Below are 22,885 nucleotides of genomic sequence, written 5' to 3'. Positions count from 1 at the left end.
CACTCTGGCAATCTAGGTTATACCATCGAGAACTGCTTAGCACTAAAATACAAGGTGAAAGTCTTATAAGGGCGGGAAAGATAAATTTCCAATGAGATAATACACCGGATGTTAACACAAATCCGTTACTAAACCACAATCAAATAGTTAATGCTATAACTGAAAAAAAGAGCCTTCAAAGGAGAAAAATGGAAGAAAACACAACCCCACTCGAATGACTCTTCAACATATTGAGGAAGTAAAATTTAATTCACGCCGAGGCACCCAATTCTATAATGGGAATTGATATGGATTAAATCTGTAAATTCTACTAAGGAGCTTAAGGACACTCAATCCAATTCTGCCCAACGTTTAGGGAACATATACAGTGTCTCTTGGATTCTTTCTAGCTAGAGAAATGAGAGGGTGTTAAGACCAATGAGATAAACACGTTAGATGCAAAACTTATCACCATCTTATATGAAAAGAAAACCCCTATTGACAAAGAGTCTCCTCAAATGCCGTAAAAGATGATGTGTTGGTCATTAAGGTTCCTGACCCTTTTAAGTGTGGAGATGGCCAATGAGTTCCTTGGAGATATGATTACGAGGTGCTTTGATCTGATGCCTCCAACATCTCAGAACTTAGTGGCATAACTCAAAGTGGGCATTGTTACAAGCCAAACAAAGTGGGGAAAGAACCTCGTGGTAAGGGTGTGATTTCAGAAAATCAACCAAAAATTGGCAATAAAGAAGTGATTGTACTAGAAAGAACATATGTTTTCTCCCTACTTATTGGTTCATTTATTCTCATTTTGTTATCTTTAGCATACATTTTAGCATTTTCAGTTTAGTAAATTTCATTTTATAACCTAGTGAATCCTAGCCTATTTTATCCTTAATTTTGCTATCTTTTTGCACTAATGTCGTTGCATTAATTAATTCTAGATTGCGTCTAGAATTGTCACCACAATTGACAAACTATCTGGATAAAAAAACCAAAAATATGTGAGTTGTCCAGTCTAGTGTAACTACCCTGTACGAACAAGGATAAAAGAATCCTGAGGGAAGGACACCTGTATTGTTGAGGAAAACATAAAAGGTTAATGTGAGAAGAATGGAAAGAAAATTTCTTTTGACCATCATTTTTCTTTACCCTATTTTTAAAGCTTGCGGCTACGGCAGCTTAAACCTTCTTTGGGTGAGCCAACATGAAGATTGATACAGATCCATTCCTAACAAGAAGTTCTAAGTGCGAGATAAGAGAAAATTGAGAGTTTCAATCGATTTAAATAGGAATAGTCTTCTTCGCGCGATTCATTCTTATTTCTTTGGAAACGCTGGTGATTAATTTATATTTTCTATTGTATGGAAGTACAATGAATTATTGGTTAACTGTTATCTTATTGAATATTTTTTATTATTTAATCTTGGAGGTTTGAATGTTTTAAACACGGAAGTTTTATTGCAATCACTAACACTAGAAGGTACAGTGACAGTTTGAGCTAATAAGCATTATAGCGGAAGTTGAGTAAGGGCTAAAGGAATTTAGTCCACTTGTTCTTAATAGTGTTATATTTCCCTCATCAGAAGGTGAGGTTAATGTGCATGGTTAAGTCCCAAATTAAATAGAGGAGTGGCGTTTGGTAAGACATACATTGAATTTTATTGCGTTGACAATCACCCATCTTTTATACCTTGTGAGTACTTAGTATTCTACTAAAGATTCACGTTAGGAATCCCAATTTCATTTCTATCTAGTTATTACACCGACATTAATAGACAAAAAACAACCATCCCTGTGGGTTTGATATCCGACAGACTCACATCTGTCTATTATACTTGCATTAACAGTGTACGCTTGAACATTATTGCTGTGACATTTACAGCTGATCAAATTTTTGACGCCGTTGCTAGGGATGGCACTTGTTTAATGTTTATTTTTGTTTTTATGTGTTTCTTTTTGCATTTTTTTCTTTATATAATATTTAGTACTCACTAACTGGTTTTTCTTTGTTGTTAATTTTTCAACTTCATTTTAGGTGTTTTATGACACGAGGCAACTCGGATTTTCTTTCTGACTTTGATCCAAAAATTGAAAGAACTATTCGAAGAAGACTTCAAGAACAAAGAAATATGGATTTACCAGGGAACGGTGCAGCCATACCCCCGATACAACAGCAAAATGTTCATAACCCATTGTTGCCGCATAATGCTCACATCCAAAATAGCCTATACAAGATTTTGTAGTACTTGTCTTGGATGATTTACAACCGGGAGTTATCAGGCCAATAATACAAGCTGGGAATTTTAAACTCAAGCCAGTGATTTTTAAAATGCTGAACTTCAATGGCCAATATACTGGACTGCCACATGAAGATGCGAGAGAACATCTTAAATCTTTTTTATTGATCTATGCTTCCTTTAACCAACAAACCATTCCTGATGATGCCTTAAAGATGCAATTATTTCCTTATTCTTTGCAGGGAAGAGCTCGCACTTGGTTTCTTAGGCTACCTATCGGATCAATTACTTTTTGGAATTCTCTGGCCATGTAGTTTGTTTTGCGCTTTAACCCGCTAACAATGAATGCTAGTCTTCGAAATGATATTAACGCTTATCATCAGCTAGATGATGAAAATATTCATACCACATGGGAACGTTATAAGTCTTTTTTCAATGTTGTCCCATCCACGACATTCAACTAGAAACACAAATTGAGATTTTTTATAATGGTCTGAATTCTCATTCAAGGAATCTTGTCGATGCATCAACTAATGGACCTCTACTGGATTGTACTTATAATGAGGCTATGAGAATTCTTAAGATAATTGCTCAGAATGATTATCAATATCGCATATCTAGAGCTACACCAGCAAAAACTACTTCAGGAGTTATTGAACTTGATACAATATCTGCACTAAGTGCCCAAGTCTCTTCGTTTACAAACATGATTAAAAATATGCAAGGGACGAGTGACGTTGTGCCAATACAGGTGGCTCAACAATTGGATGTTCCTGTCGTCTGCTGTGAAATTTGTGGTGACAATCATAGTTATGAAGATTGTCCGTAACATGCAAAAAATTCATGTTATGTCAGTAATATTTGCAACAATTCTCATGGAAATTCCTACAACAACTCTGCACGCCACCAACAGCTTTAGGGAACTCAGAATGTTGGACAAAACGCTACAACATTCAGATATGAGAATACATCTACTAAGGGCAATTATAATCCACGACAAAGGAATTACAATAAAAAACAGAAATACAATCAACATCCACAGTTGTATCCACAACAAGGTTAGATACAAGTATATCAAACTCAGATGCAGCCACAAGTGATGAATCCGAATGATCAAGGACAGTGACAACAACAGTATACACAAGCTTTTACTTCTGACCCATTAACTGCTCTTGAGGCATTAATGTAGGAGCATATTACTCGTACATTAGCTATTGTTCAAGGAAATTTATCTTCCATTCGAGCATTGGAGGCACAATTGGGACAGCTTGCTTCAAATCTGAATACTCGACTACAAGGCTTATTACTTAGCGGCACCAAAAATTCCAATCCGAGAGGGAAAGAGCACTATAAAGCTATCACTCCTAGGAGTGGTAAACAAACCGGTGACTTAGTTATAGATTCTACTGTAGCATCCCCAGACGTTGATGATGTAAGCCCTAATGGGAAGGGTGCATCTGAAGAGCTTGTCAATGTATCCGGAAATGAAGTACCACAAGCTATCACTCACATGCCTTATATTCGACCCTCAAAATTATCGATGCAACCAAAAGTGTCACCGCAACCGGATGTACTTCCACCTGTACATTTTCCATAAAGATTTAAGAGGAGTTAAAATGATACAAAGTATCAGCAGTTTTTGGATACACTGAAACAACTGCAGATCAACATTCCTTTAGTGGATGCTTTGGTACAAATTCTGAGTTATGGAAAATTTATGAAAGACTTCTTTTCCAAGAAGAAAAAACTCACTGATATTGAAACTATTGAATCCACAGAATGCTGTAGTGCTGTTTTGACAAACAAGTTGCCCCCTAAATTGAAAGATCCTGGTAGCTTTACCATTCCATGTTTGATTGGCAACCATTATTTGGGGAAGGCTTTATGTGATTTGGGAGCTAACATCAACCTTGTGCCATTATCTACTTTCAAAAAATAGGGAATTGGTCACAGAAAACCAACTGCAGTGACATTGTAACTGGCAGATCGATCTTTAGCTCAACCTGGAGGGCAAATTAAAGATGTTTTAGTTCATGTGGAAAAAATTATTTTTTCGGCTAATTTTATCATACTTGACTGCGAGGTAGACAAGGAGGTTCCTATAATCTTGGGACGACCATGTTTAGCCACCGACTGAACTCTCATTGATGTTTGTAAAGGAGAACTAACCATACGACTTAACGATGAGCAAGTTACCTTTTATTGTTTTTGAGTTTGTTCATCACAAGGATAAACCAGAATGCCATACTGTCGATGTGCTAGATGATTTATTTGAGGAAGAATTCAACAACCAAAGCACAGTCCTTGTTGAAGAAATTGTAGTGACATTTGAGACGGAATCCTTAGAAAATTGTGGCAGCACGGTTGAAGCTAGTAATGTTGAAATCAGGCACAAATGGAAAATTTAATCCTTAGACTTAACCAGCAGAAAAAATCCAATTTTCAAATCATCAATTGAAAAAACTCCTACTCTGGAATTGAAACCACTACCTCATCATCTCAAATACATTTTTTGGGTGATCACAATACTCTTCCAGTTATTGTCTCTGCAACACTGGATGAAACACAAGAAAAGAAATTGACTCACATTCTCAAGCAACACAAAAAAGCTATTTCCTGGAATATTTTGGATATTTAAGGTATTAGTCCTTCTTTTTACATGCACAAAATCAAGTTAGAAGATGAAGGCAAGCAATCGATTATACCTCAATGAAGGTTAAAAGAGAAGATAAAAGAAGTTGTCAAGAAGGAAATCATAAAATGGCTTGATACAAGAATTATTTACCTGATTTCTGATAGCAAGTGGGTGAGTCCAGTGCAATGTGTCCCAAAAAAGAGTGGCATCACAATGGTTCGCAATGATAAGAATGAATTAATAACTACACCCATCCCCACGGGATGACGAGTTTATATGGATTATCGCAAATTGAATGTAGCCACAAAGAAGGATAATTTTCCACTTCCTTTCATTGACCAAATGTTAAATCAACTTGCTAGAAAAGTTTATTATTGCTTCCTAGACGACTATTATGGGTACAAGCAAATTGCTATTGCACTAGAGGATTAGGAGAAAACAACTTTCACCTACCCCTTTAGTACTTTTGCTTTTCGTTGTATGTCTTTCGGTCTTTATAATGCACCAACCACATTTTAAAGGTGTATGATTGCAATATTTTTATATATGATCGAAGACTCTTTAGAGGTTTTTATAGATGACTTTTCAGTTTATGGGAATGATTTTGATCATTGCGCTGATAATTTGGATAAAGTACTGAAATGATGTGAGGACACTCATTTTATTTTGAATCGGGAAAAATGTCATTTTATGGCAATTAAAGGCATTGTGTTGGTCCATCGCATCTCTAATCAGGGTATTCAAGTAGATAAAACTAAGGTGGAAATCATCAAGAAATTACCCCCACCGAAAAATGTGAAAGATATTCGTAACTTTCTTGGACATGCAGGATTTTACCGGTGATTTATTAGGGATTTTTCAAAAACTGCAAAACCATTGTGCTCATTGCTGGAACAGAATAAAAAATTCCTCTTTGACGAGGCATGTTTGGATGCCTTTATTTGGTTAAAGAAGCAGCTGGTCAATGGACCCATTGTCATTGTACCGGATTGGTCTCAACCTTTCGAAGTTATGTACGATGCAAGTGACTTCATCGTGGGTGCAATGCTAGGACAACGCAATGGAAAAACATTTCATGCCATTTATTATGCTATCAGAACTCTTACAGAGACTCAATTCAATTATACCACCATAGAGAAAGAATTACTGGCTATAGTCTTTGCTTTTGACAAGTTTCACTCTTATCTTGTCGGCGTAAAAGTTACAATATTCATTGATCACTCTGTGTTACGATATCTCTTTGCGAAAAAAGATGCCAAACCAAGACTAATGCGATGGATATTATTGTTGCAAGAATTTGACATCGAGATAAAAGCCCGAAAGAGGTCAGAGAATCAAGTTGCCGATCATTTGTCTAGATTGGAATTTGGCAGTGAAGACGGGAAAATACTTCAAATTGTCGACACATTCCTAAATGAGATGTTATTCGCTGTTGATGCAACTTCTTGGTATGCAGATTTTGTTAATTACTTGAGATGTGGAAAGCTCCCATTGCGTATCAAGGGCCATTAAAAAGAAAGATTTCTTTGTAATGTAATGAAATACCATTGGAGCAAGCCGGATTTATTCAAGGTATGCAATGACAACATTATTCGGCGTTGTGTTCCAGAAGAAGAGATGCTCTCAATTCCGAAGCACTGTCATGATGCTTCTTATGAATGTCATTTTGATGGTATGAGAACTGCTTCTAAGGTTCTCCAATCAAGATTTTATTGGCCATCGTTGTTCACGGATGCTCATAACTTTGTGAATCAATACGATAAATGCTAGCGCACCGGTTCTATTTCCTGGCGCAATGAAATGTTGCAACTGCAAATTATGGAAGTTGGATTTTATGGGAGGATTTCTAAATTAATTTGGAAATCTTTATATATTAGTTGTTGTTGACTATGTCTCGAAGTGGGTAGAGGTTGTTGATGTCCCAAAGGATGATTTAAGGACAGTGCTTAAATTTTTTCACAAGCATACACTCACCCATTTCGGTACACCAAGGGTAATGATTAGTGATCAGGGTACACATTTCCATTGCAACCAAGTGGCAACCGCATTAAAGAGATATAGAGTTAATCATATAATGACCACTACCTATCATCCGCAAACCAATAGACAAGCCGAAGTATCAAATCGACAAATTAAGAACATTCTCGAGAAGGTTCTGAACCCTTCGAGGAAAGATTGGTCCTCCCGATTGCATGATACTCTATGGGTTTTATGGACAGCATAAAAGATTCCATTGGGGATGTTGCCTATCAATTGTTTTTGGGAAAGCATGTCACTTACCAATTGAACTGGAACACGAAGCGATGTGGGCAATTAAGCAAGTAAACATGGACTATAAAGCTTTTGGAAAGAAAAGGTTGTTGGACATCACCGAGCTAAAAGAGATTCAAAGAAATGCTTATGAAAATGCTACGATTTATAAGGAAAAGACCAAACGATGGCATGAGAAGATTATTTTGTAGCGACAATTTATCGCGGGCAACAGGTTTTGTTATTCAATTCTCGACTTAAATTGCACCCAGGTAAATTACGTTCATGTTGGTCTAGACCATTCGAAGTTGTAAACATATTTCCTCATGGTATGGTCACGGTTCGAGATTTACGTGATGGACACCAGTTCAAAGTCAATGGACAGATATTCAAACAGTATTTTGGAAATAAAAATCAAGAGTAGGCAGATACCATTAATTTGGTCCAAACATTTTAAAATTTTAATTTATTACTTCGAGATTTCATCTTATTTTATTCCTGTTTTGTAAAGCTTGTTTTCTTTCCTTTTTGTAGAATAATAATATACCAATGTCGACACAACAAGATTTGGTTGTCAATGCATTCTGTACCACTGTGTTACCATTAATCAGAATTAAGGGAAATTCAAACTCCACCGTTGGATCAAAACCCACCCAGCCGTTTGATCTATTTGAGCAAGTACAATTCTTATTGGATGCAATTCTTCCCGATATCTTTGTATCTCTCCACAAAACATCACGACTCTACATCTTCCTCTTTCACTCCTTATAAAGTCTACACCACTGTGCCAATTGTAAAGCACCCAAGCAACCATTTTTATTCTTTTTCCTTACTCAAGATCCTACCTTTTTCAATTAAAATCGTCTTCCCTCCACAAAAGATGGCAAGAACAAGAGCTTCGACCAAGAAAGCCAACAAATCTACTGGAGAACATGCGTCTTCCGCTACCGCAGTTTGTGAGTTGGAATCCCCCAGGCCAGTGCAAAAAAAATGAACTAGAAATCTTTTTGAATAAAGTAGTAAGGGAACGATTTCAAGACAACATATTGCAGCAAAATTTTCACCCCGAACAAAGCATTTCCCTGTTGCAACAACAAGAGTTGGGCAAACAAATTAACCGAACCATTTCTAAACTGAAATGGGGAAATTTCTGCGCACACCCTAGAATTTATTCCCCTTTCCCGTTATGTGAGTTCTATACCAACCTCTATGACCAAAAATTAGAGTTTATTTTTAATCGTGAAGGTCTCATTTCATGCTAATCTCATTTCAAGAATTAGAGTTTAATTAAGTGAAACGCTTAGTCAAGAAGATGAGATCGAGTTCTCCTAATGAGGCTGTGCATCACCAAGTTTCTATAGTGACTGATTATTCTGATGAAAAGAACCCAATGCGAATGTCTAACAATAACAAATTTCAATTAATAACCATATTTGATCACATTAAATTTAGATTAATCTTTTATAATAATAAATAATACATAGTCATTACTTTATATATATTACATTTCATTTTTTCAAAAAGAATATATCACGTTTCTAAGTCCTGGGATTTCCTTGGGCTTCTCAATTTACAACATAAATATGCATCAGTTTTATATATGTATATGTTTATATGTAATATTTGGGGACCGTAAAAGACAATGGGGATGAGTCGGTATCAGCTTCGTATGGTGGGATGGGAACAATATGATTTGGTAACTTTCAGCGGCAACAAAAAAGCACAGTACTCATCACGTTCACCAATGATGTATAGGGTATAATAATGGGTAGTTTGGATTCAAATATCATGGATATTGGATTTACTTTTTTATAGATCTAGATAATAATTGTATTTCCAATATTTTTAACGACTATTTATAGGGGATTTAAAGAACATGCGAATATTTACTGTCACATATTGATTATTCGAATTTACTTTTTTTTGGATAATTGAATATAATTAATTGATATTCAAATTTAATTTATTTTTGTTGATAACAAATTTAGATTTCCATATATTTACTTTTGAAAGATTTTTATAAAATGTTGAGTATTGTACTTGTATTTTGAAAATATTTATTGTGATATCTGAACTATCAATTTGTGTATTACTTAATACTTGTACTTTTATAAAATGATTGATGTGGTACTTATACTTTGAAAATATCGAATGTGGTACTTAAACTATCAGTTTTGTATTATTATGATATTTGGAGTTAACACAATTAATAAATGCTAAACCAACCAATTGAAATTTAACATGTGGAAACTTTGTTTTTACAAATTGTCAATTACATAAGGATCATATATTATTATGTGAAAAATAAAATAAAATTAAATAAAAAAAACTAAATGTAAACCACATATAGTTCATAAAAAAGGAGTAAATATTATGCTTACATAAACAAAATTGTCATATTCTCCATTAAAGTAAATAAAATAGATCCAAACATTTTAGAAGCAAAATTTGGAGAATTTCATGGTAATTGAAAACAAATTATTCAACCTCCCGTTCATGCTCAATAAATCAAGCAATAGAAATTTTGACTTTTTAAAATATTTTGAAATATTTAGGGTTTTTAAATTTTTTTAAAAAAATTGAGTTAATAATTGCAAGTTGGAACCTATTACTACTTTTCTCTTCAAATTTTTGCCAAGAAAAATCTCAAAAAATGAAAAGTTTATTTTTCATGTTCAATTTATGTTTAGGTTTAGTTATTTGTTTTTTTAATTTAATTCCATTTTATTTTTTGTTTTATTAATTTTTTGCATAATGTTATATTATCTATGTGAAATTAATGATTTGGAAAAAAATGCACAAGTCAAAAATTTTATACGTTAGTTTAATATTTATTAAGGGTGTTAAATCCAAGTACTATACAATTTATGAAAGTGCAGGCATTAAATAATACATAAGTGGATAATGCAAGTACTACACTGAACATTTTATGAAAATACAATTACCAAATAATATACAAATTTATAGTTCAAATACCGCATTAGATATTTTCTAAATACAAGTATTAGATTAGATATTTTATGTATTAACTGTAACATTATCCCATGAATATTTAACGAATTTAGATATTAAAAAAATAATTTAATTAATTTAAATTCAGATATAGTTGCATTGATTTAATATAAAAAATAAACTCATTCCAATTTTAAAAATAAATTTGTGATCCACCAATTTTAGTTTTGTGGATTCGAATTTTACAAGAATTACAAATTATCTAACTTGCTAACGTCAGTAAACGTATGTGAAAGAAACACAAGGAATAAAGTCAAAGGGGAGAGATGAGATAGCATTCCTCAGTCTCAGTGGTTCCATGATTAATTCTCCCTCCGCTACGTATTGAAATTTTGAAAATACTTAAAACTATCTAACCTTGATGGCAACCACACCCAATTGGTTAATTTAATGGTAATTTAGATGAAGTAGCTTCCCCCACAGGGGAGAAGACAAGAGGAGGCCGAAGATGTTAGCCTTTCAGCTTATTCTCTAACCACCCACTACTTTTTTTCCTAAATAAGATGTCAAAGCCCCCAACCCCAACCTCAACCATACTTTGCTCTAGCTTTAGCTTTACTCCTACTCAAAAACACTTATAAATTTTAAATTTTAAAATTAAAATGTATAAAATTGTCATCTAGCACCAACTCAAACCGTTGAGTACAATTCTCTCAGCTTTCCCTCCAACCATGAGCTTTGCGGCATCTCCTTCAGCCATAATGATTAAAACTTACAAAGGAAAGCTACCTCTTTCTGTTATCACAGTTATAGTCTGCGCTTTTGCATTCCTTGCTCTTCTATATACACAAAGCTTAACTTTTCTTTCTTCAAATTATATTCTCAAATCCAAGTCCTGTGCTAGAAGAGGTGCTGTTGTAGAAGCTAGTAAGTTATTATATAGCTAAGTTACTGATTGAAATCATTTCCCTGTTCAGTCTTCTAATATTGAAACCCCCCCCCCAAAAAAAAAAACACAAAACAAAGATTCTAATATTGAACTGTCACTGTCCAACAGATGATCATAGAATGGCAGAGGAGAACGTAGAAATCCTCGAAATCGATGACAGGTTCGAGTTTGACCCTGAAGAGTGCGATATTGGTAAAGGTAAGTGGGTGTTCAACCGCTCTATCAAGCCATTGTACACAGATACAAGTTGTCCATACCTGGACAGGCAATTTTCTTGCGTCAAAAATGGCCGGCTTGATTTTGACTACCATCACTGGGAGTGGCAGCCTGAGGACTGCAACCTGCCTAGGTAACAATATTTTACTCTCTTTTTTTCGTTCATGCATGGAACTGAAACCAGTTGTTTTTTTAGTTTACTTTTGTTGTGTGATGTTTCGTCTATGTAGATTTCATCCAGAACTTGCACTTCAAAAGCTTCGAGGAAAGAGGCTACTCTTTGCTGGGGATTCCCTGCAAAGGAATCAATGGGAATCTTTCGTTTGCATGGTTGAATGGAGTATACCTCCAGAAAAGAAGTCTATGAAACGAGGAAAAGTTCATTCTGTCTTCAAAGCCAAGGTATTAAATTATTAATTACGCCTCTAACACTTGAAAGACTTCAAGTTCCTTTGCTTGATTGTCAAGCAAAAGGCTGTAAATTCGTCAGAAAAAAAAAATGCTAATGTTTCCCAGTATTTTTATTTTCCCAGGAATATAATGCAACGATTGAATTTTACTGGGCCCCGTTTCTTATTGAATCCAATACGGATATCGACGTTTTAGATCCGAAGAAAAGAATACTAAAAGTTGATTCAGTTGCCAAGCACTCTAAACACTGGGAAGGAGCTGATATACTCGCGTTTAATACTTACGTTTGGTGGATGAGTGGGCTTAGACTCAAGACATTGTGAGTTGTCTGTCTGTCAAACCAATTTAATCAGTTTTAACCAAGCAATTCCTTGTGAATTAAGCATTTAATTCGAAAGTAACATCACGAACAGATGGGGTTCATTTGTAAATGGCGATGAAGGTTACGCAGAGCTGGATACAGCAGTTGCCTACCAAATAGGTTTGAAGACGTGGGCTAACTGGATCGATTCAACTTTAAATCCCAACAAGACCCGTGTTTTCTTCACAACTATATCCCCTATCCATACAAGGTTTCTTTCTGCGTGGTTGTAATGAAGAAAAAGATCATTTTCATTTAAATTTGCTAAAATTCCAATTTAATGTGTTTCTGTGCAGAAGCGAAGAGTGGGGCAAGACAGATGGGCTGAAATGTTTCAATGAAACAAAGCCAGTGAAGAAGCTGTGGGGAAGTGGTTCCGACAAGGAGATGATGAGTGTGGTGGTGGGTGTGCTGAAGAAAATGAAAGTTGCAGTTACAGTTGTAAATATAACACAGCTCTCAGAGTACAGAGTCGACGCACATTCATCAATTTATACAGAGACTGGGGGGAGGCTCTTAAATGATGAGGAAAAAGCAGACCCTGGACGCCATGCTGATTGCATCCATTGGTGCCTGCCTGGTGTTCCTGATACTTGGAATCGAATATTTTTGGCACATTTGTAGAATTTCGTCTCTTGCAAAACCCCCCGTTTGATTTGTATCTACTACTACTTTTTTAGCAAATCAATCAGCCATTTTCTTTTCTTTCAAGAATGTTTTTTTTTAAAACCAGTTAAGGAGAAGGTCATACAACTTGTAAGTTCCAATTAGTTCTCGTCTGCGTTCAACACAAATAACGCTGAAGATGTTTCAATGAAATGGAAACTATTATACCAAGGGCACCAACAACTTTTCTTTGGGGATTTTACCAACTTTACATGCGTGCACCATAGATAGATTTAATAAACTAAGGTTGGGTTTGGTTTTAGAAACTAAAGCTCATTTTTGTTTCTAAAAGCATATTTTATTTCTTCTTCTTTTCAGAAAATAATTTTAGTTTTTAGTTTTTAAAGAGTAAAAAAAATTGGTAAATAGAAATAAAAAATACTTTTAATAATGAAAACATGAAACCATCCTTCTAACTTTTTTTCTCTAACTCAAATAAAATAAATAAAAATTTTATTTATATGGATTTGAACCAGATACCAAATTTAATATTACAAAAACGGTTGAAAATAAAATACTTTTGGGTTTATATAGGTTAATTCATCTAAAGTTAAAAGCTCTTGTTTTCATTATTTTGACTTTTATAAAGTACTTTTAGTGAAAAAAATGAAAATAACTTTATTATTGTTTTTTGATTTTTCACATATTTTCATTTTTATTTTTCAAAAGTCATTTTTAAAAATTTCATCTAAATATGTTTTCGTCTATATTTTTCATTTTTTGAGAAAATAAAAATAAAAAGTATTTATTTCTTAAAACCAAACATAGCCTAAGATTTTTAACATCTCTACCTTGTCATTTTAACTAAAGGAATCATTTGTGTTATTATCAAACTTTTGTAGATATATTTATTATATATTTGTGTTTTTCACCCACATTGTGCATTTTTCATAATCTAGTGATAATAATAATTTGTGTTTCAAATTCTCTATGCTCCTTTCTTTCTTATCTATCTATTGGTGGTATGCATACTTCAATTAAAATCGAATTAACTGACCAAATTAAATTAATTTTATTAATCATCACCGAAATTAATTTTAGTCTGAATTCAATTAAAAATTTTATGGAAATTTGATTATCGATTAATTCGATTCGAAATAAAATAATTAATCGATTATCCAAAATTAATAGTATAATATATATCTATAAGCTCAATATGTATACAACCAAATGGACTTATAATTGTTTATATGATGGGCCTAAGAAAAAAAATTATGAAAATTAATATCATTGTATTTTTTGTTAATTTAGTGTTGCCATCAATATTATTTTAATTACTGTTTGTTATTATGTTTTAACGTAATGTTTTTTTTACTGTTGTCATTGTTATTTTTTATTTTCTTTTAAATTTATTTGAATTAAAACAAAGAAAAAAATTGTCATTACATTTGTTGTCATGCTTTAAACTTATTTCAACCAAATGCAAAAAATAAATAAATAAATAAATAAAACATATGTTATAATTGAATTAATCGTAATTACTTCGATTTAGTGATGGATGTTGAAACAAATAAAATTAAATTCATACTAAAAATATAAATATTTGTAGATAATAAAGAGCATGGTCAAATCTACAGAGGCCAATGACAATCTTATTTTTTAATAAAAACAAGTAACATAAAAGTAAGTGGGGAATATGAAAAAATATTGCAAAATAAATTATACAAAAAATCAAAAAGATGAGAATCTAGTCAATGAAAATGTTTAAATTTTTATTCATAGATTTGATCATTGATACAAAGATAAATTTCAATATTTTATGATAACTAATTATAATTACTGACGAAAATTTCAATATTCTATGATAACTGATTATAATTACTGACGAAGTCTAGTAACATGTAACGACTTGACTTTTGTTGATGTCAAAAAAATACTATTTCAGAGTCTCATTTCTGTAAATATAAAATAGAAAAATTTACGAAGATAATATGAAAATATAATAAAGATTAGTTAAGTAAATTAATCGAGAAAATCGTTAATTAAAACTTAGGGACTAAATTGTAAAAATTCAACCGCTATTGAATTTTAATTAAGGAAATGCTTGAGAACCTATATAGCAATTATTTAGAGGGCCTAAATGAATATTAAACCAATTTTCTTCATATTAAATAGTGGAAATGACGATATTTTGCACTTAACTTGAATTATAATTAAAAATGTATATATGTCATTAGTTAATGAATTAATCATGTTTAAATTGTTAATTAAAACAACTAATGATGTATATAAATAAGAAATTAAGTGGAAAGAAAGAGAACATCATCTCTTTCACTTGTTCATGCCGTCCAAACTAAAAGAAAACGGGAAGAAAGCTTAGTTTCTTCCATTTACAATTCGATACACCTTATACCAAGATAATCAATTCATTTCCTTAGTATTTTTATAGATTTATTATCATGAGAGTTTGATCTAGCTAGCCCATGTGTTAATTTTTTCAGTTAGTTGATATTTAGCAAGTTGTCATTATAGAGAAATCGATTATTTTAAGCTTGATTTGAAGAAATTGATAGTTAATAAGCTTATATTATGATAAGGACTAAACTAGAAAGTAAGTTAAACTTGTTAGATAACTTTGTAACATTAAGGACTAAATTGAATAATTTGAAAACTATCATGAAATTATGTTGTAAATAGGAAGTATAAGGTCCTTAATGAAAGAATGTGATAATGAAATTTGGTCTATTGTTAGATATTGAAAAATATGAGTATCCCGAATATAGGGACTAAAATGAATAAGATGAAAATTATGTTTGGCTATGTATTTGAATGTGAATTGGATGTAAACTGATATTGTTTCTATTATTGAATTATCAAACATAGCTAAAGACGACGTCAAGTTGTCGCAAGAGAAGGGAAAGACGAGAATCGTAGACGAGTATTGAAAATTCAGTTTATACTTTTATGATTCGAGTTCAATATATAAATATATATGCATATATATATACACATATATATGATTGTTGCAAATCTAGCTATCAAGGTAAGCCTATACTTTTTGTATGAAATAATTCGTATTTGATGATAATATGTCAGAAATTGAATTGAAATGTACATAAGATAATTGAGCATGATATGAGACTATGAATTGTGATTATGAACATGTAAATGATATGTAATTGGAACATTGGTACCCTATTAACTGTTTGGGTAGAGTCGAATGTAGTTGGCATGTTATAGGATTCTATTGTGTGTGCGTTATACTTCGGTTATATTCCGATGATGCACTATGTGCTAGTATGATTTGATAGCGCTAAGCACATACTACTTTAGACTTTTCGATGATGCATTGAGAAGCCAGATTGGTGTGTTTGTTGGGTGATCCATGTGTCCGTCTTGAATTCAAGTCTGGTTAATAGTGTTAAACCAGGCTTTATTTGATAATATGTTTTGATATAACAAATTAAAGTGTTTTTAAATAAAAGTTAAAGTTGAACAAAATTAGAAAAATGATAAAATCATGTTAAATGGTTTCAATTGAATTAAACATTTTCAATCATGTTAAACCTATCTTTAAATAAGTAAGTATTGCTCTAGGCCAAAACGTCTTGAGTTCAAGTATCGATAGTTTTCAAAATATCGATACTCATTCTAAAATTGATACCAAATTGATATTATGTTTTCAATTAATTACAAAAGTATCGATGCATTTTACCAGGTATCGATAAATTGTTTTTCGTATCGTTGTAAACTAACCTCTCCAGCGATTTCTCGCTTTGGGCTGAGCTTTAGGTGGGCAAGGTTTATCAAGGATGAATTTGTGTTTCTCACAGCTGAGAACTATCAGTAAGTTTCATTTTCATTCTCGAAATTTATCCCCATTCAATTTATTCTCAGTAAGAAACATATTTGAATTGAAAAAAAAAGATTCACTAATTACTATCTTTGTATTAAGAAAATACTTTCATTTCAGCAACACATCAATAATGCAGTATGATGCATGCGTCTTGTATTAAAACCTTGAAAAACATTTTTTCGTTGCTACGAACGTTCTCACACCCATCAATCATGTCACCTTGGGGTCTCATGATTAACTAGAAAGAACATGGATTACATTTAATTAGTTCGTGAATCTTAATTCTCAAGACTCTACACAAACGAACGCCATTTAACGTTTGGCCATCATCTTTAACTTAAATATCGTTTCTTGGGAAACTATATAATAATAGATGATTTTGAGTGTATAACCATTAACTCAATACCCATCGTGAACATACTTTCATTTGTGAGTCATCTTATGACAATCTAACTGAGAGTCATGCATGACTACTTGTCTTTAAAAGGAAATCCCATCTAGTGAACCCACATGATAAAGTTTACATTGGGGTGCAGCCAGGGTAGGAACCAGTTTAAATTTTTATCATGCTATCACTTACGGAGATGAGGTATAATTGATTCTCCACTTCTTTCCTTTCTAGATGGAACAATACAACACATGTATTTTCTCATTACCACACAAAATTGTCAGACAAGGTTTCCATGGTTGTTGGTTTGTCGTAATTTGGTGTAGCAGATTAAACTAATTTTTGCACTTTAGGAGCTTGAAAACAAGCATTATCATAAGGTTTTAATTAGTTTTTTTTTGTAAGTTTTCTTAAAGTCAATAAAATGTGCAAATTGAGTCTTTTATTGACCTCAGGGGCCGAATGAGGCCCAAGGATAAGCTAATGGACTTTGCAAGTGTGCAGGAGACCATTAGAAGGCATACTAAACCGATATAGGTCACTATGTTACAACATGGAGGGCTTGATGTCGCAACATAAGAAGCAGAATGGAGAAATTCTGAGGCTGCCTTTGATGTCACGACAATACTTAAGGGTGTTGCAACATACCCTTAAAGATATCCTAAGAAAAGTATACTAGCATCTATGTCGCGACATCGACTCTGGACGAGAATTAACATGAGCTAGGGGCATTTTGGTCCACACAATCAAACTTAAAAGTTTGGAAACGTCAGCTAACCTAGGGTTAAGGACGATGGTCTCCTAAAATCTATAAATAGACTTATTTTTCATGCATTATGGATGCAAATTACTTAGCTTAAAATTTCTCTTTTAATTTCGGTTTTAGTTTTTCTCTTTTCTTTGGACTTAGATTTACTTTCAGTTTGTTCTTTATTTTATCTCGAGATACCTGATTTGTGGAGACAATTAATCTTATGGATCCACGTTCATTCTTAATACAAATTAACCTTTTTCTTAAACGCTATACTTTCGATTAATTTATCATGTATGCTCTTTATATTGATTTTATATTATTTCTAAAAACCGTAAGGAACTAATCCTTCTATGGGGGATTAGCGAGTGGAAGTATGATTTATTAACCATTTTATAGGGCTACTCAACGGATCAATTGTTTGGGAGAGGAAAAATCTAAACCCTATGCCTGAAAACCCTAGAAAGTCATCAATGTGAAAATTAACCCAAAATTGGTATGACCTATCCTTGAACACCTTCACCCCAAGCCGATCTGGACTTTGAAGTCAAAAGATACATAGTCTTTGCTGACTTGTTATTTAGTGGAAGATCAAAAGATCCTGTTGGGATAACAACTAGTTTATTAACGAGAAACCCGAAGCGACAGTTGATGAGGATTACCGAGGCAAGCTAATCACCCATAATCAACTATATTTTTCAATCTCTTGTTATTTATTTCTTTGTTGTTACTTTACTATTATAAAAATCTTTAAAATCCATTTTATTTATGTTTTTGTACTATAATTGATTCAGAGTACTAATTAGATCTAGCATTAGCCTCTTTTGGGTACGATCCTTGAAGTACTAACTTACTCCATTGTAACTATATTACAACTAGACCCATATACGTCCAGAGCAGTCAAGTTGTTGGCGTCATTACCGAGGAGGTAACATCACTAGTTAAATTTTAATTTTTACACTTCAAAAGGAATAATTAGAAAATTTCTAAGTTTTAGATACGATTTTCATTGTCATTACTAATATTTTCTTTTTGGGTCTAGTGTATGAGTCGTAGTAGGGGATCACCTATAGAGCCAGTTACAGATCTAGAGAATAATTCGTAGAAATCATCAATAATAGCAGTAACAGCAACAACAGATGTAAGATCCACCACCACTTACTATAAGCAATGTACTATGCGAGAACCCACTATTCAACAAATTTAACCATAACGTTTTAGGAGATCCACCAGCATCACCACAGTTACCCACAAATTTATATATGGCTCGTAGTGAGAGAACCCTAAGAGATTATGCATTACCAAGTCTAGAGATGGTTCAAGAAAGCATAATGAGGCTGACTATTACAATTAATAATTTTTAGATCAAACCGGCAATGATTTAGATGATCCAAAATAATCTGTAATATAGGGGCATAATGGTAAAGCATCCGAATCAACATTTAAAATGGTTTCTCTAACTTTGTGATACTTTCAAGTACAACGGGGTCATCGATGAGGCTATTCATATTCGGTTGTTCCCCTTTTCTTTGATTGATAATGCTTTTTCTTGGTTAGACTCGTAGGTACCAGGATCTATTACAACAAGGGATGAGCTTGCAGGAAATTCTTACAGAAGTTTTTCCCTATTAGCGAAGCAGTTCAACTAAGAAGAGAAATTGTTGTTTTGAGACAAATGGAAGGGAAAGTTTTCACGAGGCTTGGGAACACTTTAAGACATTGATCAAGGAATGCCCGTACCATGGATTCCTTGAATGGATGCAATTACAGTTGTTTTACAATGGGTTGGATGAAAATGTAAGATCTGGATTAGATGGAGCAGCAGCAGGAGCTCTTATGAATAGAACGTATGAGGATGCGTACGAATTGATAGAAAACATTGCGTTGAACTCCTACCAGTGGCCTATTGTATAATTTACATATGGCCAGAAATCGGCTATGGTAAAAGCTATTCAAGAAAATGATAAATACCAACAGTTCATGGACAAAATTAATCGTATTGAATCTGTAAATAGTGAACCATCTGTGTATGGAGGAGACAAACTGCTCTTCCATTACATCAACAATCCTACTGAGGACTCAAATTACATCGGGAATAGGGGTAGAAATCCTTATTCAAATACTTATAACCCCGTTTGGAGAGATCACCCAAACTTGATATGTGGAGGACATCAAGGAGGTAATAATAATTTGAATCAAGCTAAGACCATTAGTTACCAAACCTCCTAATTTACAGAAACCTTAAGACAGGGTGCAATCTAAGTGTACTAATTCATCAAAAACATTGACTAAAATGGAGGACCAAATGAGCTAATTAATGAGTATGATGGGAGATATTAAAAATAAAATTGGCACAGGCATACCTAACAACATAGAGAAAATCCTCAAAAAGAAGGAAAGGAGCAAGTAAAAGCAGTTGCACTCTGTTTGGGTAAAATCTTGAGTACCCGACAAACTTGATATTAGAGGATACAAGAGGGGATGTAGAAAAATCTTCAGAAAAACCCCAAGAAGCTGATCAAGAACCAGAACCAAAAGAGGTCGTCGAACCAGTAACTAAACCAAAGGAAGAGTAAAAGACACGACCAATAACACACAAGTATCGTTTCCTCCCAGATTACAAGAGAAACAAAAACGGGATAAGGATGATTTTGTAAGTTTTTTAAACTTGTTCAAAATATTGAATGTCAATCTATCATTAATTGAACTAATTGCGAAAGTCCCAAAGCACACCAAAATTTTAAAAGAAATTATGTCTAGGCGTAGAAAAGTTAAGGTAGGAGAGCAAGTCAACATCAATGCGTCTTGTAGTGTTATTATCTGTAAGCAGGTACCCTAGAAACTAAAAGACCTGGGAAGCTTTACAATACCAATAGAGATAGGGAGCATTCATTTTCCGAGAGCTCTATGCAATTTAGGAGATAGTATAAACTTAATTTCCTTATTTATTTATTAAAAAATCGGGGTAGGGGACCTCAAAAACACTCAAATTACACTACATTTAGCTGACATATATGTTGTCCAACCGAATGGAGTGTTAAAAAGTAGGTATAAAGAAAGATATAAGTGGAGAAAGATGAAGGAACATGACAGCTGGGGGACAAATGCTGAAAGAGACGTAAGTGGGAACCCGACGGTGGAACTACTGCATGAATCCGGCAGTAAAACATAACGAAATTTAAAATTTAGTTTTCTTGTATATTATTGTATATTTAACTAATAATATAATTTAGATTCTAACTTTTATTTGATATATGTTTATTTTATATCGAGACATCATTAAGATAGAAATTTGGGTTGAAATAGAGTTGGTGTCGTAACACGGCAACCCCGTGTTACAACACCCCGTACAAAATGCAAAAATTGGAAAAAAAAACACCTCAATATCGTGACATGGCACTTCCGCGTCGCGACATAGAAGACAATTTCAATAAGTTATCCAATCTGTAGGGTGTGTCACGACACAGAACCCATGTGTCACAACGTCAGTACATTGGCAGGGATGTCACGATATAGAACCATTGTGTCGCAACGTCGCTACAATTTTCTATAGGTGACCCGACCCGATAGTGCAACTGGACAGCTTTAAAACATGTTTTGGTCGACTTTTAACCCTCTAATCATAGCTTTCTTAACCAAAAAACTCATCACTCACTTACTTAAACACTTCTTATCCTCTTAATCTTCCTAACCTTCTCAAATCTTTTAAACCTTTTTAAACCCTAAAAACCTAATTTTCACTTCCTCTTGTTTACAAACTCCATCTCCCAATCATATTTGGTGTAATAGAAAATGGGAATATTCAAGGGAACAATAGATGCCACATGAAATTAGGAATTCAACAAACTCTATAAGGTGTGTATTTGAAAATGGATCCATCAAAACATGAAGAGATGTATTAGTGGCCAAAAAATAAGAGTGTTGTTTCCCACTTAGTAACAACCTTATGCAAAAGAGCAGGTGTGCCCATGGCATCCACCAAGCAGTTGTTGAAACCATCCCGAAGTATTATCAATGATACTTTGTTCCAACACTATAAAGAAATACGAGCCAAACAAATAAAAGATTGGAATAAACGATAGTAAAAAGCGACAACTACACCAGCTTCGTCACAAGGGTTGACACGAGCTCAACAGGAAGTAGGTGAGAATAGTCATCCTAAATTGGATTGGATGATACAGTGGATGAAAGAGTCGGGGCCAATATTTCAAGAATTTGTAAGGCAGAACAATACCAGGGTCCCTAACTACACGTCAGGCATGTTTGGGCCTACGCCATCCGGATAGGAAAAAGGAAAGAAGAATAGTGAAAAGGAAGAAGAGGGAGATGGAAGTAATGAGATGGAAGATGAGGATGATTAGAATTTAATTTTGTTTTGGGTTTTATTAAAATTAAAGATGATTTTAATTTTTTTTAGGAATTGGATAGAAACCAATTTTTAGTTGTTTTATGGTTGGTTTTGGTTTTCTATGTAGGAATCCCACATGAAGGAAACACAACATATTTGAATTATCAACGAGCAAAGGAGGAAGCACCCACCAATAGCAGATAGCACGACCACGATCAATCGGGTAACTTCTTTCCTTATTCTTTTCTGGGCTACACATTGAGGATAATTTGTTAACTAAAATGTGGGGGGTTACTATAGAAAATTTGTCTAAATTATGCTTTTCTTTTTCTTTTTCTTGTCATTTGTATGCTTGAGCTTGTATAAATACAAGTGATTGGTTAGGAGCATGTACATAAGTTGCTTGTGTTTACAAATAAATTTGGCATGATTATAAGTGATATTAATTATTTGATTATTCGACTATTAAGTTATATATGTTACACTGTAAATAAGCATTAAGTAATTAACTATACCAAATGATATAGAAAATAAAAGGAAACGAGCATGCTAGTATGAATGATAAATGACTAAATTTGAGTTTGTTTGGTTGATTAAATTTGTGCATATTTAGATACTTAGGGATGATCAAAGGTAATGTTTGGAACACATCCAAAGCTAAAAAGCTAGCCTATATTTATTCACATTTAGTACCAAATTTTTAGCCTGGAAACACTTCTTGATGAACCTCATTACAAAATGCGAGCTTGAAATGTTAATTTGCATTTGCCCTTTTTCTTTGGTCCTAAATTGCAAGGTTATAAATGTCTAGCCATACGTACTGAGGGTTAAGTAGATACATCACGGTGAATTTTGTAAAAAAAGAGTGAAATAAGAAAGATTGGTGTGATATAGGAACTATAAGTTAGCCTAAAAAGTGCAGAACAAATGAAAAAAAATC

The 22,885-nt window shown here is 33.4% G+C and overlaps 1 protein-coding gene and 1 non-coding gene across 2 annotated transcripts; one reads left to right on the top strand and one right to left on the bottom strand.

Annotated features, from left to right (window-relative positions):
- Positions 1-10,701: 10,701 nt before the first annotated feature.
- LOC107918631 (protein trichome birefringence-like 3) lies at positions 10,702-12,833 on the top strand. Its single transcript, XM_016848224.2, has 6 exons — positions 10,702-10,986; positions 11,117-11,357; positions 11,455-11,626; positions 11,758-11,954; positions 12,049-12,207; positions 12,293-12,833. The coding sequence occupies exons 1-6, from the start codon at positions 10,791-10,793 to the stop codon at positions 12,618-12,620; spliced, it is 1,293 nt and encodes a 430-aa protein (XP_016703713.1). The 5' UTR covers positions 10,702-10,790; the 3' UTR covers positions 12,621-12,833.
- A 6,406-nt stretch (positions 12,834-19,239) lies between these two features.
- On the bottom strand, positions 19,240-19,345 carry LOC121226004 (small nucleolar RNA R71). The gene has a single exon (XR_005923904.1). It is a non-coding gene; the product is annotated as a small nucleolar RNA R71 (small nucleolar RNA).
- Between the last annotated feature and the right edge of the window lie 3,540 nt (positions 19,346-22,885).

Source organism: Gossypium hirsutum, chromosome D13 (assembly GCF_007990345.1).
Source record: "Gossypium hirsutum isolate 1008001.06 chromosome D13, Gossypium_hirsutum_v2.1, whole genome shotgun sequence".
NCBI lineage: Eukaryota > Viridiplantae > Streptophyta > Magnoliopsida > Malvales > Malvaceae > Gossypium > Gossypium hirsutum.
Note: the sequence above shows the minus strand (reverse complement) of the source record. Positions and strands in the feature narration are given on the sequence as shown.